General features: G+C 42.1%; 5 protein-coding genes across 5 annotated transcripts; 3 read left to right on the top strand and 2 right to left on the bottom strand.

The window, feature by feature from the left end:
• Window positions 1–380: 380 nt before the first annotated feature.
• I206_104252 (uncharacterized protein) lies at window positions 381–791 on the top strand (the record flags this gene model as incomplete). The annotated part of the gene is made up of 3 exons (XM_070202925.1): window positions 381–449; window positions 583–717; window positions 783–791. The coding sequence occupies 3 exons, from the start codon at window positions 381–383 to the stop codon at window positions 789–791; spliced, it is 213 nt and encodes a 70-aa protein (XP_070059026.1).
• Window positions 792–890: 99 nt separating this feature from the next.
• I206_104251 (uncharacterized protein) lies at window positions 891–2,953 on the top strand (the record flags this gene model as incomplete). The annotated part of the gene is made up of 3 exons (XM_019155911.1): window positions 891–1,474; window positions 1,553–1,956; window positions 2,019–2,953. 3 exons carry the CDS (start codon window positions 891–893, stop codon window positions 2,951–2,953), a joined length of 1,923 nt encoding a protein of 640 aa, XP_019010869.1.
• Window positions 2,954–5,276: 2,323 nt separating this feature from the next.
• I206_104250 (uncharacterized protein) lies at window positions 5,277–9,760 on the top strand (the record flags this gene model as incomplete). Its single annotated transcript, XM_019155912.1, has 4 exons — window positions 5,277–6,476; window positions 6,531–7,528; window positions 7,590–9,306; window positions 9,380–9,760. 4 exons carry the CDS (start codon window positions 5,277–5,279, stop codon window positions 9,758–9,760), a joined length of 4,296 nt encoding a protein of 1,431 aa, XP_019010870.1.
• A 564-nt stretch (window positions 9,761–10,324) lies between these two features.
• Window positions 10,325–13,906, bottom strand: I206_104249 (uncharacterized protein; the record flags this gene model as incomplete). The annotated part of the gene is made up of 10 exons (XM_019155913.1): window positions 10,325–11,144; window positions 11,204–11,247; window positions 11,306–11,420; window positions 11,482–11,736; window positions 11,794–11,978; window positions 12,032–12,201; window positions 12,274–12,456; window positions 12,518–12,883; window positions 12,944–13,179; window positions 13,245–13,906. 10 exons carry the CDS (start codon window positions 13,904–13,906, stop codon window positions 10,325–10,327), a joined length of 3,036 nt encoding a protein of 1,011 aa, XP_019010871.1.
• Window positions 13,907–13,952: 46 nt separating this feature from the next.
• I206_104248 (uncharacterized protein) lies at window positions 13,953–14,242 on the bottom strand (the record flags this gene model as incomplete). The annotated part of the gene is made up of 2 exons (XM_070202924.1): window positions 13,953–14,106; window positions 14,166–14,242. The coding sequence occupies 2 exons, from the start codon at window positions 14,240–14,242 to the stop codon at window positions 13,953–13,955; spliced, it is 231 nt and encodes a 76-aa protein (XP_070059025.1).
• Window positions 14,243–18,017: the final 3,775 nt, after the last annotated feature.

The following is an 18,017-nucleotide window of genomic DNA, read 5'->3' as shown; positions in this document are numbered from 1 at the left end:
GAGTTGAAAACTCGGGAATCTGAAATTTGAGCAGGAACCAAATAGACCAAGTCGGGGTATTCCGAATGAAAGTTTTGTCGAAAGTTGAGCAATGTTGGAGTATCAGGATACCAATCTGCTTTTCCTGTACTGCTTAAGTTAGTGTCATTTGTTATAAGTTACACTTATTGTGGTTGGAATAGATAAGTGATGAAAGAGGAATGGAAGAATCAAAGCTAATAAAGTGTAATTAATTGATGAATGATGAAAATAACTGTCAATTGTAATCTCCTTTCAGGCACGATGGAATCCAATCAACCTATTTTCTCAAAATAAGTCTGTAATTGAATTTGATTGTTGCGAAGAATCATCATTACATTATCAAACAGCCATATTCTCTCATGGCCCCTCGTATACGTTTGCCAAGATTCACGCTTTTCACGGGTGGTAAAGAATGTTCATTGTGCGAGGTAAGTTATCAACTAATCAATTTACAAATGTTTAACATTCCATATAAATTGTGCTTCTTTCTCGCCTATCACTTTGCACAAATAAATCAGTACCCGTGCTCAAAGCTGACTGGGCTGAATCTCGTCTTTCTAGGTCGCTAAACAGGATCTTGCAAATTTAAGACGCTCTATACCATTCGAATTGGATTTGTGGAATATACGTGATCCGCCAATAGGAGCTAACGAGAGGGAGGCAAAGAAGTGGAGAAGATTGTATCAATACGACATCGTGAGTGCGCTTTCCTCCTTATTTGAGAATAATGAAATTGGCGTTGCGAAATATGATCACTTTAGTGCTTTTAGCTGCGCTGACAAAGTATCATAGCCCGTCTTACACTTAGGAGAACAAAGAATACAAAAGCATCGTATTGATCAGGAAAAGCTGAAGAAATTCATCGAGGAATGGCAGATGAGCCAGGCAAGTGGGGAGGGGGAGCAGCAGACAAGTCAACAGTAGTAGAGAACGATAAACACCTAGCTGAAGAGGAAGAAAGCGATTTGATTGATGCTGGAAAGAGTAATGGAGGCTTCAAAGATTATCAAAGTGTTTCAAGATTCTTTTCTACCTTAACTTCGAATGAGAATACAGCGGTACTAAATGACTTGATTGGTGAAAACGGTGTTGAGTCGAAAGAAGAAGAAAACTGGAAACGAAAGCGTAAACTTTCTTCCACATTACCACCTTGGCGAAAATACATTGGTAAAACATTTTTGGAACTTGAATCACCGATTGCTGAGTATACTCCGGAAACTGAATGGGATATATATATGGAAATATTAGAATCTACTTTTTCAGGATTTAGTCATTTTCCAATTGGAAGTGATATTGAAATTATTGATTTTACTAAACCTATAGAAATTCAAGGTGATCTCACGTTTGAAATTGATGTTCGACCTGATTTGGTGGGATTAGAAGATAGTGGTGGAGATGTTTTATACGATGAACCTTTTCGAGGTTTGGACGAGATTACGAGCAAAGGGCATAAGTGAGTGCTAATGCGATGTTCTTTGGGGAAATCTGTATTCTATAAATGATATGAAGCTGATGAGATATACATTCGTAGCAATGCGACATGCTGGAATTGCTTATCTCAAGGTCACGCATACACTTCTTGTCCTGAACCTAAAAATCATATGATGATTCGACATTCAAGGGAAGCTCATCTTTTTCATCGAGATTTCGTAATGCCAGAATATGTTCAACCAGCTTTAGATATGTACTTGACTATGCAAGTGACTCAAGAAGAAAAGAACAGAAGATTAGAATTGGTAGATAAATTCCAAGCTGGTAGTATTTCAAGAGAATTGGAGGATGCGATTTGTTTTATTGATGAAGATGCCTTAGAAGGCGACTCAGAAGGGTATTTGGTCAAAGAACAAGTCGATATAAAAAGAAGAAGGAAAAGATGGGATTGGTATGAAAAGATTATGAGATGGGGTTATCCTCCTGGATGGATCACGACAAAAGGTTAGTTGCCGTTGAAACACTGCTGCGAGTGAAAGAATAGAGTAGCTGAGCAATTCGGCTAGATCCCATGCAAGAGGTCAGACGCCGTATAGAAGGGCTTGAATTCCATGAAAAAGCTTTTGAACTTGATGATGAGCAAGATGAAGATCAATTGAAGATAATAGGCGGTACTCTCGGTACACCAACATCTTCAATTATCGATGGTGATTCATCTGAGACTGATTCAGCATCTACTGCTTCGTTGACTTCTTCACCTGAGGAGGGACAGATTGACGAGAATTCTCAAAATGGTGATCAGCCTTCATCACGCGGAAACATGGAGGATAATTCTTCTCATAACAATCTCGAACTTTCTGCAACGGTCCCGAAGGAGAATCATGGATTCTTACCCCCATCCCCGATATCCCGACCCGTGATTCCACCCAAATCACCTGATCACTACGATCTTCCTCCTCCACCTGACGATCCTTCACCTCCTCCCTCGCCGCTCGATGATGTCGTCCCGCCCTCCCCCCCTTTCCCACCTCCTGACGACGATATACCACCGCCTCCACCTCCAGCAGATAACTTTCCAGCTCCTCCCTCGCCGGTATCGCACTCCAATCCGTTCCTGCAGAGACACTATGAACTTCAAGCACACGCTCGAGCAGAAGCATTGCGTAGCGCAGCTCCTGTTACTCCCCCAAATGCACCTCGAGCGCATCGCGGTCAACCGCCTTTTACACCAGTTTCCAGCAATACTCCATCGAATTTCAACCCCACTTACCCTCTTTCTCTGCATTACAAACCTTCTTCCTCGATACCTTCGATGCCCAATATGGAACCTCAATCAATGACAAGAAACCGGAGTAATGGCTCAACGAAAACGGGTCCACCTTCCATGCCTAAAGCTATGACGCCAGCAAGAAGATGGGTCAAGTATCATACCGACTTATTCGATTCTGAGAGATTGGTTCCATATTGGGAGGGTAAACCTTTCCCGTTAGGACATTGGTAAGAGAAGAACAATGTGGCAGCGATCACAAAAGACATGGATATACCACAACAGAATTTGATACCCTGCATATAACATTTTAGTAACTTTTATTGTAACTTATATATCAATTGTATTATAAGGTGCATGTCAATCAATCGAATAGCATTCTTTTCTCTCATACACGTCATATGTTGTTAATTAACCGAGATCATATAAGATATCATACACTTCTGACCAGTCAGAAATCAATTCAAATTAAACGCTGAAGAAACGAATTCGCTTAAAGCCATCTGAGAATACCTATAAAATAAAATGGGTTTTGGTCCTTTTATTTTTGGGTTTTTGAGTTTTTGGGAATTTTTTTAAATCGTAAACAAAGGGTATTTTGATCTTCTTTTTCCTGATTTTCCTGAGAGGCACTGGTACTTATTCACTAATCATTATTACTATTTGACCGAATTATCATTATTTTACGCCTCAATTAAGGTATAATGCATAAAAATATGATTTTTTAATCGCAGTCAAAATCGCAGGTGTAGATGTAATAATTGTGATTCTTTCTATCAAAGATAATTACAAAGTTCTTAAATAGATTCTTAAATCAAAGTTCATGCTCATCTTTGAACAACACTTTTTCAGTTAGATTATTATTCCAGTAGTAGTCTTCCCATTACCTTAAAGGAAGAAAGAGTCGTCGGTCGAATATTGGATTCCTCTTACAAAACCCGATCGGTAAAATCTCCTTTGATTAATGATAATTACTATAAAAGGTAAATCATTTAAGGAACAATAACAAAAAAGGGAAATTCAAACCCCACGTTTTGGATTGATAATTCTTACCCTGTTAAATTCTACTCACTTCTCTTCTTATACACTCATCTTACCTTACAGTAATACTTTCGTATAGGATAGATACCCTTCTTCCCGAGTCAAAGTCAAAATTAGAAAGAAGCAAAGAAGCTAAAAAACTATTTGGAATTAAACGCTCTTTTACCCTTGATCAAATATATGTTAACTATTTTTCCGTAGTACGATATAAAAATGATTATTGTTATTATAGCCTAGGTCTATTACCGGTGGAAAAAGGGCAAAGTAAGAGTAGTATTTTCTGAATCATCATACATTTCTAATACATACAATAATCCCTTACCCTTATTCTCCTATTCTGGCCCTTTTGATTCGTACTTCGCCGCCACGAAGAAATCATCAAATATCAAATATTCATTAATCATTAATACAGTCTCAGTCCCATCTAGTCAATACAACATCTTCAATAGCATCAAGAGTATCACAAATAGCACCAAGTGATTTACATATTATACATTCACACTTTTGCGCTATCACCATCATCACTCAAATCATAAATTCATTGAAACCTGAAATTATCAATATTACCTCTTCGCATCATTCCGATCTTTCCCTTAGCATAATAGGTCCGAGCTTCAAGTTGTCGCGACGGAACTTTGAATTATAGTCAGACTATCTTGAGAATCATAAAATATAACAAGCTTCTATCTCGAATCACATAGAGAAGAGTCGCCCTTTCAAGGAAGCAGGATTACAACGGTATAGCCGAGTTGTAAGTTGTCATATCCTGTTATTTGTATGCCTATTGTCCTGCCCCTATGCCCGTCATGACATTGTCAATCATCGCTACGAGTAGATGGAGATCACCTTCGTTGTCGTCTAAAGGCTTCACGAGATCTACCAGTTGTGTATCATCACCAACTTTTTAAGCTTGTCCGGTTGTCCGTTGCACCGATTCGCACCCAGCGTGTCATCTTCCAGCTACAATTTGATCCTTCTCCAACGACTCGTTTCTTTTGGACGCTATTTCCCAAACTCGTCCTTTCATCAAGTTTCGTCCGGCCCTACATCGGACGCGAATTTGCCATTGCCGCTTCGCATCCTTTCTTGCCCTAGCAATATAGCTATTTGTCACCTTTCATACCCCTCATCGGTATCTTCTTTGTTTGGGTCCATATTATCCTTTGATCGGGCGACCTCTGCCTTCGTATAGAGCTGACAAGCCTTTATTACCATACCTCAGTCTATATATCTATACCTATCGTCGAAAAATCCCGACAAAATTTCCCCTCCGGCCTACTCACCTAATTCCGTCTCAGGACCATCACCTAAGTCAACCACTTCATCTAAATCTTCACCTGTATCAACTAATTCAGCTAGTAGTGGGACAACACAAAAATTAAGGCCGTTATTGCCCAAACCTATCGCCCCAAAGCCTTCACCGGCTCAGGCAGGTTCTAGCTCAGCTGCTAGTCCCAGTACTTCCATTGGTAGAGGTAAAAATAGTGTCAGTGGCCCAAGTGGAAGTGCTGGCAAAATGGATAAATTGCCTTGGAGGACCAGTACTTCGGGAAGTAAGAAAGGTCCGTTCACTGTAGATTCTGGCGGAGGGAGAAATTCACATCCTCAAACGCATCAACAACATAACAAACATGTCAGTCCTAGAAATCAGAGACCGCCTGAAAGACCGCCATCTTCCTCCTCATCCAGACACTCTAACCCCTCTACACCAGCTATGTCACCTGCCGTACCGATTAATAGAAACAGTGGAACTTTCCCGTACCCTTCTCAATCTTATCAATCTTTTCCCCAAATGTCAACGAGCGCAGGACACCACAGTCGAGAAGGATCATATCACCAGTCTTCCTTAGCCACTACCCCTACCCAGCTCACGCCGTTAGACACAGTTACAGGGATGAGTCCCAGTGTAGGAACGAATGCTTTTTCTTTTGGTGCTCAATCTTCTTCCCTTGGTCCATCTCCAGTTGGACCTTCCTCGTTGGGCCCTTCGTCTTATACCTCTCATCATGGAAGGTCTATAAACAAAAGAAATAACCAATCCCATAATAACGTCCAACTTCCCCTGTCCACAACGCCACTTGAACCTCCTCCTACATCATGGGGAAACAACGTGAACAATTATGGGCAGAATCAACCTGCATTTGATTGGTCAAATCTACCTAATCCAAGTAATTGGTTATCTCAAGATATTCCTCAGCAGCATACTGTAGATGAGAATGCTGTAGATCCTGGTATATTTGATACCTTGGCTGAATTGGTTCAGCAGAGTCAAGACAAAGCTACAAATGGCGCATCTTTTGACTTTTCGAACAGCTATCAATCGCAAGGTGCTTTATCATCTTCCATACCCTCAATGCCGTCTACTTCGCATAACAATGCAAGTCTCCTTAGTCGGCGACTACAAAGTCAACAGAACAACCTTGCACCCAACATTAACAACAATCTCCAAACCTCTGTTCCACCTCCCTCCGGTTCATTTACGGATTCCGTATCATCGCTTGGCGGCTTCGCTACACCGTCAAGTTACGGTAACTTGAATTTCCAACAATTTTCTCAAAATCAACAATCTCCACAGCAGCAACAACTTCCACAACGCAAGGACTCTCAATCTGTATCCACTCCCTGGCCGTTGCCGGATAGGGTAGGTGGGTATATCGAGACTCCGGTCACAACGCCCGGCGGAAGTGATTTTGGCGCATATAACAGTCCCCAAGAAGTAAGTGCTTTCAACTTTCAGTTAATGTTATTCTGAATACTGATTCTTTGATAGGCTTATCCTGGATCACAAGGAAGTCGTTATCCTGCTGTGGCACCACGCCGACGAGAAGCCCCCCAACCTCCCGCTCCGACATATCCAAGTCTGCCAAGTAACCCAGGCAGCGTTTCTGCCTCGCAATATCCCTCTAGAGCGGGCTCTGAAGCTCCTCACCAGGAAGCTGGTATGAGTGGAGCATCCGGCATGACTCTCGATAATTTGCCACCTTTGCCTGCTGGTTTATCCCTCGAACATCTCGCTCAATATGGAAGTGCGGGTTTGGAAATGGCTATCAGGATAGGTATGGGCATGGGCATGGGATTAGGAGGTCAACAAGCACAACAACTTCCACAGCAGCCTGAGCAAGATGTTAATTCCATCACCGCGCAAGGTGGATTGTGGTCAGGCATTACCAACGATGGAAGTACGCCCGCCTTCTTCCAAAACGTCGCTTCTCCTGAAGCCACCTCGTCGCAATCTCACTCACAGAAAGGCAAGAATGTTAGTATAGTGGACGATATACTCAACGATGACTTCCTAGGTCTTAGAAGTCCCACTATGCCCTTAGCCTCACCTCCTATCGCAAGCTTTGCTTCGTTCCCTGTCACACGACGACCTTCTCAGAGTGATAATACCTCACCCACTGCACCAGAATTGACCTCTCCTGAACAAATGGCACAGAAGGATCCATTAGCTACTCAAGTTTGGAAAGCATACGCTAGAGCACGAGAAGTCCTGCCTAACGGTCAGAGGATGGAGAATTTGACTTGGAGAATGATGCATTTGACGTTGAAGAAAAAGGAAGCGGAGGAAGCGGCTGCGAGGGAGAAAGCTGAAAAGGAAGAACAGGAAAGGTTGATCAGAGAATATATCGCGGAAGCTGAAGAATCTAGAGATGCCGTCCCTCCTACCACCACACCTGCGGAGAATGAACGAGAGGGAGAAAGAGGTAGATCAAAGGGGAAATCGAGGATTGTCGGATTCGCGGGTGCTAGCAGTAACCCTTCGCCAGAGTGAGTTTATCTGCATATTAAGGCAATACATCCAGATACTGATGATGTTGACATCTATCAGTGGCATGGATATTGACTGGCGTGCGGCAAGTCGTTCGCGATCTAGGATACCTATGGATATAGACTGGAGAGGATCATCTCGATCGCGATCACGATCCGCATTACCATTCCGACAGAATCTTTTCGGCGAATACCATGCTCACCAACTTCTCGCATCGGGTGGTACACCTACTGCAGAAATGGGACTTCACATGCCGTCTCAGAACGAATGGTTAGCCTCAAACAGAAAAGCGCCCGATCTCCCTGGTCCTAGATCAGCTGGATCAAGCTTATCGAGGTCCCACCCCTCCAAATCATCCCGATTGGCGGACACGATGCCACCCTTGCATGAACGAGAACGTTCAGCCGATTGGCAATCACCTCCTAAGCAGTCTCATCCGTTGGATGCACTAGTCGCTTCTGCACCTCCAGACGGACATATGACGATGGATGAGATCCAAGCTGCTCTCAATGCTGGGTTGAGTCCATTCAAGGACAAACAACCTAACCTGCCAGGTATAAATGGTCCAGGGTTGTACGGTGAGACGGAAGAGAATTTCCATCCCCAATATGGTTACCTACCTAGAAGAGTCAGGAAAACATCATTTGACCATACCGTATCTGCACATGAACTTGCTCAAGCCGAATTGTTAGGACTTTCACCTACAGCTGGTCTCAACCCTCGTAAACGACAAGCTGAAGCCTCACCTCGAGATGGAAAGACACTTGTTCTTCCAGAAGGAGATACAGGTTTCCCCTCCTCGAATTTCACATTCAGCTTTCCTCAATCATACGAAAATTTCTTCGATATCGCTGCTGCAAGCTCCAATACACCTGCTGGTACTACTGGAAACGATATGTCTGGTGGTACTCTGAACATGCCAGAAATAACAGCTGAAGATATCGTCGAATGGGCATCGAGTCAACCTGCTACCGCCAATACATCAGCTTTCGGCTCACCGTCCGCCTTCGGCCTCGTTGATACTTCAATTGTTGGCAATGGTATGAATTTGCCTAATATGTCTTCGCATACTTCGCCAAATCAACAGACCGGAACAGGCGATAACCCATTCGATTTCCAGCAACTTATGCACCTCTACCTCAATGCCAACTCAGCCGCATCACCGTTCACTCACATCAACCCATCTCAAGTCCTAGGAGCTCTTCAAAATCAATTGAATGATCCATCGTCAAATGCAGTCTCTCCTGCTAGTCTCAATGGCGCACCTACCCCGGGAACAACAAACGGCAGTGGAAATGTTATCAAACCTTTACCTAAATCAGTTGGTGGAAAATCTGTCGATTCAAAAGATTCTAAAGATAAATCATCAATGCCACCACCACCTACACCTTCTATACCAGTACCTGTAAGGTCTAACAGTTCACCAAATCTGCAAACTCTTCGCATCTCCCAATCAGGACATTCCAAGAATTCTTCACTGAGTGGCTCACTAGGAGGTGGTAAATCATCATCAAATAAATCAAATAAATCTTCACTCAAAAATCAAAATCAGAATCAATCACTTGAAATTGAAGATGATGAAGATGCAGGAGGAGAAGATGATTTGAATAATAGCAATGATAATGATGGTGAAGGTGAAGATGAAACTGGACCTGGATCAATCATAAATACAGGAGAAAATCCTACAATGTGTACAAATTGTCAAACTACCAATACACCTTTATGGAGAAGAGATCCTGAAGGTCAACCTCTATGTAATGCTTGTGGTTTATTCTATGTAAGTTTCCCTTCCTTTTCTCTTCAAACTTTTAGCAAGCGAGCTGACGATTTTTTCATTTGGTTGGATATAGAAATTACATGGTGTAGTAAGACCATTATCACTAAAAACAGATGTAATTAAGAAACGTAATAGAGCTGCTCCAGGAGGTAAAGGTGAATCTGCTTCACGTAAAAATAGCTTATCAGGACCTGCATCTGGAACAACGAATAACAATAAAAGTGGATCATCTGGAAATAATAATAAATCTTCAACAAATGGAACAAGTGGAGGAGGAGGAGGAGGAGGTAAAAAAGCTAGAAGAACTTCAGATGTTTCTGGAAGTACAGAAGGAGTTGGTGGTGGCACTGGAGGTACAAATTCAAGACCTGGTTCATTACCTAATGATCCAAGTCCATTAAGTGCAAATAATAGTATGACTAATTTATTAAGTATGAGTGCAAGTCAACAATAAATAGAATAGAAGAAATCATAAATAGTAGTATTATTAAGATAAAGAGATGATTTAATTTTCAGAAATAGTATTTTTCGTTTTTACGAAAGTATAGTATAACATTTCATCCATTTTTATGTCTTATTTAGTTTAGAAAATGTCTCTTTTTTTCTGCTTTCACCTCAAGTATAATTTGTACTGAATTATGAAATATGATATCGAAAATTTTTCAATTATACGCATGATTCATGATTCTATTTTTAATTGAATAAGTTTCTGGTCCTTTATAAGTGGTTATGAACGTTAAATGATTTATTAAATGTCAATTTTATCATTTTGATGCAGACTATATAATTTGAATGGTCAAGGAGCGATTTAATTATTTCAATACATATTATATGATTTATGTAAGCATGATTTAAATTTCATATCCAAAATTATAAACCTTCTTTTGATATTTAAGTGTAATTTATTAAAGAACATTATACCAAATTATTCATTTGCTCCCTCTTATCAACAATGACAACGATAAGAATGAACGGAATGAACGGAATATTCCTCAAAGTTATTTTGACATTTTACATATTACATAAACCTATAAGGTACGTAAATTTGCGTACCATCTTCTTGTAAAACATACTGTCCATTAGAAGAATCCGTTCCATTAGGAATATGATTTTGATTTTGATTTTGATTTTGATAGATCCCATCATATCCCATTTGATTTGTTATTGTTCCTGAATTTAAAGGTGGTGGACCGAGATGATTTGGAATACTATTATTATTATTAGTTGTAGTATAAAGTTGGTAATCTTGATTTTGTTGTTGATTATAAATTGAAGGATTATTATCATTTTGATTATTCAACCAATTTTCATAATTTGATTCATTATCTAATATTATTCTTTCACTTTCATTATAAGTTTCAAGTATTACGGAAGCTGATTGAGTAGATTGTATCTCATGTTGAGATACATATCCTCTAACGGATGACATGTGTAAATTTTGAGCAGTCTCAAACGTAGGAGAAATGATAGTTGGAGAATGAAATTTAGGGGAAGTTGAATGTGTAGGTTCACTATGATGTGTTGAAATGCGGATATGTTGATCTGATTCATGTAATTGTATATGCTGTTGGCTGCTTATTTGATGATGATGATGATGTACCGAATTATGATGTATTGAGCCTTGTTGTTGTGGTTGTTGATGTAGAGACGATTGTCTCTGATGATTTGAGTGAGAACTATTGGTCGATCTAGATTGAGCATCCGATGGGAGATTAGATTTTGAATTCTGATTTTCACTGGATAATTTTGCCAAATCAGAAAGGACTGTTTCCCATGTTCCATCGGTCTGTGATTGATCAGACAGAGTTGGGGCGCGTTCCTGCCATTCTTTTCGAAGACTGCGAGTGACATGTATCAGTCATTTGAGATCATTCGACTCCAACGAATAGCTACTTACTCAATAGACCGTTCCCATGCCTTGGCGTGCGCCCATCGGAGCTCCTACATGTCATAATAGGTAAACGATTGTAGTGACCAGCTCCTTGATCTCGAAACTCACGTTCAGAGCTCTTATACAAAGCTGAATGTCTTCTTCTGACCCTCCGGAACGAGCTAACAGCATCGCAGTGTAGAATGTACCGTCTCTTACGAGACTTGCATCCCATTCGAAGAACCTAGAATCACGCACAATCAGCTTGAAAAGCCACTAAGAGAGAAGGTCGTCTCTTGACTAACCTGGTACCAACGTGGGTGCGCACAATCTCCATGATTTGCCTAGTCTTGACTTCGCATTTGCTTTTGGCGATATCGAGAAGATGCTGAAGTTGAACAAGATCATTATGCAATGCCTCAGGTGTAGACGGATTGGACTCCGTGATATACGCTGTGATCTGAGCTTGGGCTTCAGAAAGTTTGTTGACTCGGTCTTCTAGGTTGTTTCGGATTACATTTTGTGCTTCAAACAGAAAGATTTTCCATCCATCGGCAAAACTACCAATGACACAAACCGTAAGCAATCTTCAATGGGACCAGCTGATTCGCACTTACCGAATGGCCTCCTCACCCTGAGCAAAGGAGGGTCCCGTATTAGAAGCTTCAGATTTCAGACGATCGAATTCTTCCCAACATCTCTCCAACGCTTCCCAGGCTTGTTTGACGAGATCGCCATTCACGGCCGTACGCCGTTTTGCGGACGGTCCAGTCAATGCTTTGTTGATTTTCCTGCAGGCGAGCTAGACGACGTACAGATCAGTCTAACGAACTAAAGACCGGCGGATCAACTCACAGCTAGATTTATGGGTGCAGTGGCAAATTTGCTGGATATCCTGAATGCTGCCGAATCGCGGACCAGGGCTTTATGATTTATCGTATCTTGCATGGTCTCTAGATCTTCATCGTCAAGATGCAAACGACCGCCTTTCAATCCAGTCGTTATACCTTCGTGCACAAAGGCGTCTAGTGTTCGACGTCAGCCGGGGTCTCGAATTGCCACAATGATCTTGGCCAGATGGGAATGATGCTACCTACACCAATATATCCTGACTCGCACAAGAGCGAGATCTTGGCCATCCAACTCGTCAGATCCTCCGTTTATGCCCGCTGTGCCACTTGGTTGGCCATCATAGCCCATGGCTACGAAGGAGCACAGCGTGAATACCTGAGAAATTGCAGCTTCGTACATTGATAACCGCTCAACCGGGGATGCGATACCTAAGAAAGGCAAGCACCGCTGAGCTACTTGTTCACAACAAACTTGATCCGTTTCACTCACCATCGGTCAAAGGTAGAACCAACAGCAGAACACGAACCCCATCCCATGTTGGTTTTCGCATGATACCAAATTCATCTATTTCTCGTAATATGACCTCGATGGCGGATCGCATCTTCTCCCTTCTCGTTTGCCTATGAGTTTCGCGTTTCAACTCCAGATCACCGGGACCAAGTAAGCTGATATCTTGAAGAGATGGACCGCCACCTTCTGGTACATCAAGTTGACCGTACTCGTCGACACCGTATGATACGGCCCACGCGTATAGAACATGACAAAGGCATGCTCCTTCGGGTCCCATGGCGGCCGCCGTAGGGTGTGGACTACCAAGATATCGACCGATGAAATTATGTGGATCGAGTAATGGTCCTGTGCGTACATTTGTCAGCTGTGATTAAACTATGCAGGTCAAACAACTCGAAGGCTCACGCTGGACTTGGAATCGCATGAAGAAGGCCGAGTCGAAGAATTCTCTCTTTAAGTCAGGCATAATTTCAAGCTGATCTTTCCCCTTTGCCGGACTCAATGAGGTATCCGAGAATGCTTCGCCCGTTTGGTGAGCTACAGCAGCACTTGCAGCCGTCTTTCCAAACAGCATTTCGATCTCCGATATTCGCTTACCCCGCCGCAGCTGTTTTGCCGCTTTCAGAGGAGCGAACTCGTCACTACAATCTCATATCAGAAAACCTGATTATAGCAAGAGGATGAGTCTTTGATGTTGATGACTCACATGCAGTTCAAACCCCTCTCAATGCAGTTCGTGCAAGACACCTTCTTCTGCTTTCCAGAATTCTTACTTCGACTAGGTCCTATCCCGTCTTCCTCATTGGCTTTCTCAGCTGCTTCTTGTTTATCTTTCAAATCACATTTGACCCTTCGATGCCTACATGCGCCACATGCTGTAAATTGTTGTCTGCTGGTCTTCGATCCCGATTTTTCCGCCTTTGTTGATGGACCAGCTGAAGCGTTGCTCTTTGAGTTCATCATCTGACTGTTCGGCAAAGGAGCGGGCACAGTTGACTGCCAATTCTGGTGATCGAGTGGTATGTTAGACATGACCGCTTGCGGATGCTGCGGAATTGGCGTTGTAGCAGGAAAGTAATCGCCCATTCCAGTACTCTGTGATGACCCGCTGTCCAATGGTGCTATCGTCGGGGTGTATAAGGGAGGGAAATATTCAGGCATGTTAGGATTATGTGACGAACCACTGCCAAGTGGCATTTCGTATGGCGAAATGAGCGGAGGCTGCATTTGTTGTTGCTGCGAATAGTGAGGTTGATGTTCAAGGTAGTTGGGAGGCATTTGATGTTCATGTTGAGCTAACAACACCGAAGGCCCGTCGTGTTCCTGTTTTGGAGTGACATTTACGTCGTATGAGTGATTCAGCGACATGTTGACGGGTGGACCTGGTGGTTGATTACCTGCAGCATAGAAGATATTAGGAGGTGGAGGAGGTGGGTAGTACCCCTGTACCTGCTGTACCTGATGAGGATGACCATAGTGTTGCTGATGTCGTTGCTGAATGTAGGGATTTTGAGGAAGATTTAGCGCTGGTGGTCGGCCACGCTGGTTCGATCTGGATATGTGCGGATCTTGTATATGTTGGGGTTGATGGGTATGATTTTCATTGGAACCCCCGCCTTGAAGGTACGGTTGCGGCATCTGTTCATTTGGGAGGTCATTGAACGTCGTCAGCAAGATCTCCTCCCACCAATTCAAGCCGGTCATAGCGCAAATCGCTATGATGCGAACTCGTGAACGGCTATAAAGCAATCGTATGGTGTCGATGAACGAGGTGGAAATTTTGACCATTTGACTTACCTGGAGTATCGGATGATATATACTTTCTTCGCATACCCTTTCTAAATCCAATCCCGTCGATGAATGATCTTATTTAGACTGTTCGCTCGGGCGCTAAAAGGACGACTAGGGTGAGTTTATGGCACTGATGATAACTATTTAGCGATGCACTAAAGTGACATAGATTAATGTCTTGTTCAGGTTCTTCTGATTTAATTTAATTTGTATTTGAGCAAATTTGTTGTCCGTGTTTTGATTTTGTAGATCGGCGTTGATGATGTCAAATGAACAGATGACTATGAAAACCCTTTAGATGGGACCTGTGCACTCTCTCTCTTTCCTCTAATGACCGAGGTGATAGTGTCAGATTATTTTGATGGTGATGAATAATGTAGATCTAGGCCTTTGGAACAAATCCTCCTTTGAGCTTTCTTTAATTAAAACGTTGATGATAGATTGATCTGATGTATGCAACGCTATGACAATGCACGAACAGGGATTTAGCAGCGGAATTTACAACAACGTCGTAAGATATAATGCACACAGAAACGTTAAATGTTATTCAAGGATCGAAGCGAAGCTGAACGTACCTGGTCTTCCTAAGATCAAGTGCGAATTCAATCCTTGATCCTTTTCCAATCTATATGCCAGCTGCACTGTTATCTATATTATTCTAATTTTTATCCGATACCAACTTTTTCGAAAGCCTGATGTGTCGGACAAATTTACTCCGAAGGGATTTGCGATAACCCTTAATCAGAGATATGGGTCCGACCACAGTCAAAGGAATGTTTGATGATATGCGCAAATAAAAGGCGATCTTTCCAGCCAGTTGATGATGATAAGGAGTGGGTTGGAGTGGGAGTTTTGCTGAAGGAGTGTAGCGGTGACAGATGGCCTACCCGATGATGTCGAATTTCGGTTTGGGGTAGATAGAGATTCGGCAATGATGGTGGGCGTAACGATCGACTCTTTTCAACTTCAAGCGATTCCTTCCTATTCATCTAAAACATGAATATCTTTCTATTGGCTATGAATTTCTCGACTGTGATTGATCTTTGTTTGAAGAGCAGCTGAGTGTAATTGATAAGTGCCTTTAGAGCTTGAAGTCAAGTCGAGTTTTTGAATGGACGAAAAGAAGTGTAAAACGGGGAATCCGGATTAGTGGTGTCTCGTTATTCGGAAAATAAATGATCGAATTAATGAATAATCGAATTATACAACTTAGGATTAGTCGGGGATTAATAAGGAGGGTATAGGAGTATCATTGTAGTAGTGATATATGCTGTCCGGCCGAGTCGTTATATGCGTTGTAGGATGTCGAGAATATGCTGAGGAATGTCACAGTTCTAGATGATCAATGATTGGAAGGTTTCAAATGTCGGGACAATTAAAACTGAATTGAACTCTATGGTGTGATCCTTGCCTAAATAAAGTATTTGCACCGTACTCCGGCAATCGCGGAGGTGAGACCAGAAGATACCGAGGTATGTAACTGTGACTAACGCTTAATCGCAGCTAATAAAAGTGAGTCTTGAAGAATTGATGTCTTTTAACTTCTTATTGTATTTTTGCTAATATCAACTCAGGTTAAATTAACCGTGATCAACGATTTACAAGGGTATTGATTTTTTCCTGGTTCCTTGTACCGTTGATTCCCTTTTTTAACATTCCTTATTTTCGAAGCCCCTTCCTCCCAGGTGATATTCACTAACACTACTCTTTACCTCCGAGACTATGAGCCCCGTAACTTCGGTGAATCTCCTCTCATACTCAAACTTACTCCATAAGCATTTCAAACGTCTGCAGATATGAGAACTATAATGACGCCGCTAGTAAGAACATTGTAGTACGTATTACGCCAAGATATACACCTGTGAGAGGACTACATGGCTAACGTGAACGCCACAATCATCGTATATCATGACATGCTCTTGAAGGACTCCAAGAAGCCGAAACTTCAATTGAAAATGAAAAAAGAAGGAAGCTCCACTTTGACATTACGCTAAAGATCCACTGTAGTCAGGGAACAATTGAGGCGCGTGCCAAGATGTATATTTGCTAAAATAAGAAAACGTAATCATTATTAGGAAAAACTCCCGAGGAAAACCACTAAACCCGCCCTGACATATATATGCAGTCCAGGTCCATAACCTGGTAATGGGAAAAAGAAACAAATCTGTGGGACTATTTCCCGCTATATTACGATCTTTATGGTTAAGTTTTAGTCAGACCACCAAACTTTTTGACTGGGCATATCATCTCAGTGGTAGATATGATGAGAAACCTCCGCATAGCTGCATCGATTCAGTGCGGATGATGACTGTATATCTGTGAGAAGATCACTACGAGGTGGCGTTGAGGGGCGTTCTGAAGATCAAAGTATAACGTACCAGCGGAAAGAGTAATACAATTCTTTCATCAATACGTCACATGAGATCTTCAACTCCTCTGACCGCAACGAAAAGAAAAGAATTTGAAAGGGAACTATGTGGAAAGGGCCTAGACTTCTGTTATATACAAGATGCCATACATAACAAGACGCCAAGAGATCCAAAGAGATAGGATGGAAATGAAATTTAGGTAAGGATGCGTGACGTTATGATAATAATCGAATTCACGTAAACTACCGAATTTATTATCCCGACTGTCTTGATCCCAATTGAGGCATCTTAGGTGAGTAAAGAAGCATTTTCCCCCACGCTCAATTGTTATTATTCAAGCTCGCTGTCTCGCAATCTGATGAAGCCATTGTAACCCAACCATGTATGCGATGACATATGTATCAAGAGAAGATTCAGATCAAAATGCTCACACAGCTTCGTACTACTGGCTTTTTAGTATAGGTAGAAATTAATTATTACGGGATACAAGAGGTATACGGTGTAGACTAGCTCAGGCATGAACATTGAGTAGGGCCGGCTATTGAGAAGCTAACGCCCTCAAGGTATAATTGCGGACAATACTTGTACTCTCGACTGGAGCCTTATGCGTAAGCACTTAAAGGATTAGATTGCCATGATTTCTGGTCTTGGAACTGGATGCTGAAATTTCAAGCTAATCTCGACTTGTTACTTCATAGTCCCATTCAGTTGGGAAATTGATTTGCCTATTATAGAGTAACAGATCACAAATGAACGAAATCGTCAGACGGCGAAGCCAGCGGCGTGGCCGGCCGAAAAGAAAGAGAGCAACATTTGTACCTTTTTATTCGGCTCCATCGATATTGCCTTTCTAACAAGAAACTTTCACCTCATAGGACGTAAGGTGGCGTTGCCACCCTTTTTTTGCGTTGGTGCATTTCAAACGTGATGCGAGTTTATGTGTGGATGCTTTGTCAGCAGAGATTGATGGCACTTCACAACAGGCTTCTGTAAAGAAATCTAACAGTGTTGATGGCATCGATGGCTGAGAAGGCTTTTTATCGTAAGAGAAAGTGTTGTACAGCCTTCTCTTCGCCTCGTGTCTGGGTATATTGTCTACTCTGCCAACCTAAAAAGTGAAGAACCGGATTTACCACCGAGAGCCTGTTGATATAAATCTTCAGGGCAGAGTCAAGCTGCTGCGCTTTGAGTGGCACAAGCATTCTCGAAAACTAGGCGAAGATCGCCAATTGCGATTTTTCGTTTTTCGTTCAGTCTAAATCGCAGATCTGTCTCGCATTTATCTACATTCTTAAGAATACTCTAGCCTTCCAGCAGAC

Source organism: Kwoniella pini, chromosome 5 (genome assembly GCF_000512605.2).
Source record: "Kwoniella pini CBS 10737 chromosome 5, complete sequence".
In the NCBI taxonomy this organism is placed as follows: domain Eukaryota; kingdom Fungi; phylum Basidiomycota; class Tremellomycetes; order Tremellales; family Cryptococcaceae; genus Kwoniella; species Kwoniella pini.
This window is presented reverse-complemented; position numbering and strand designations above follow the sequence as displayed.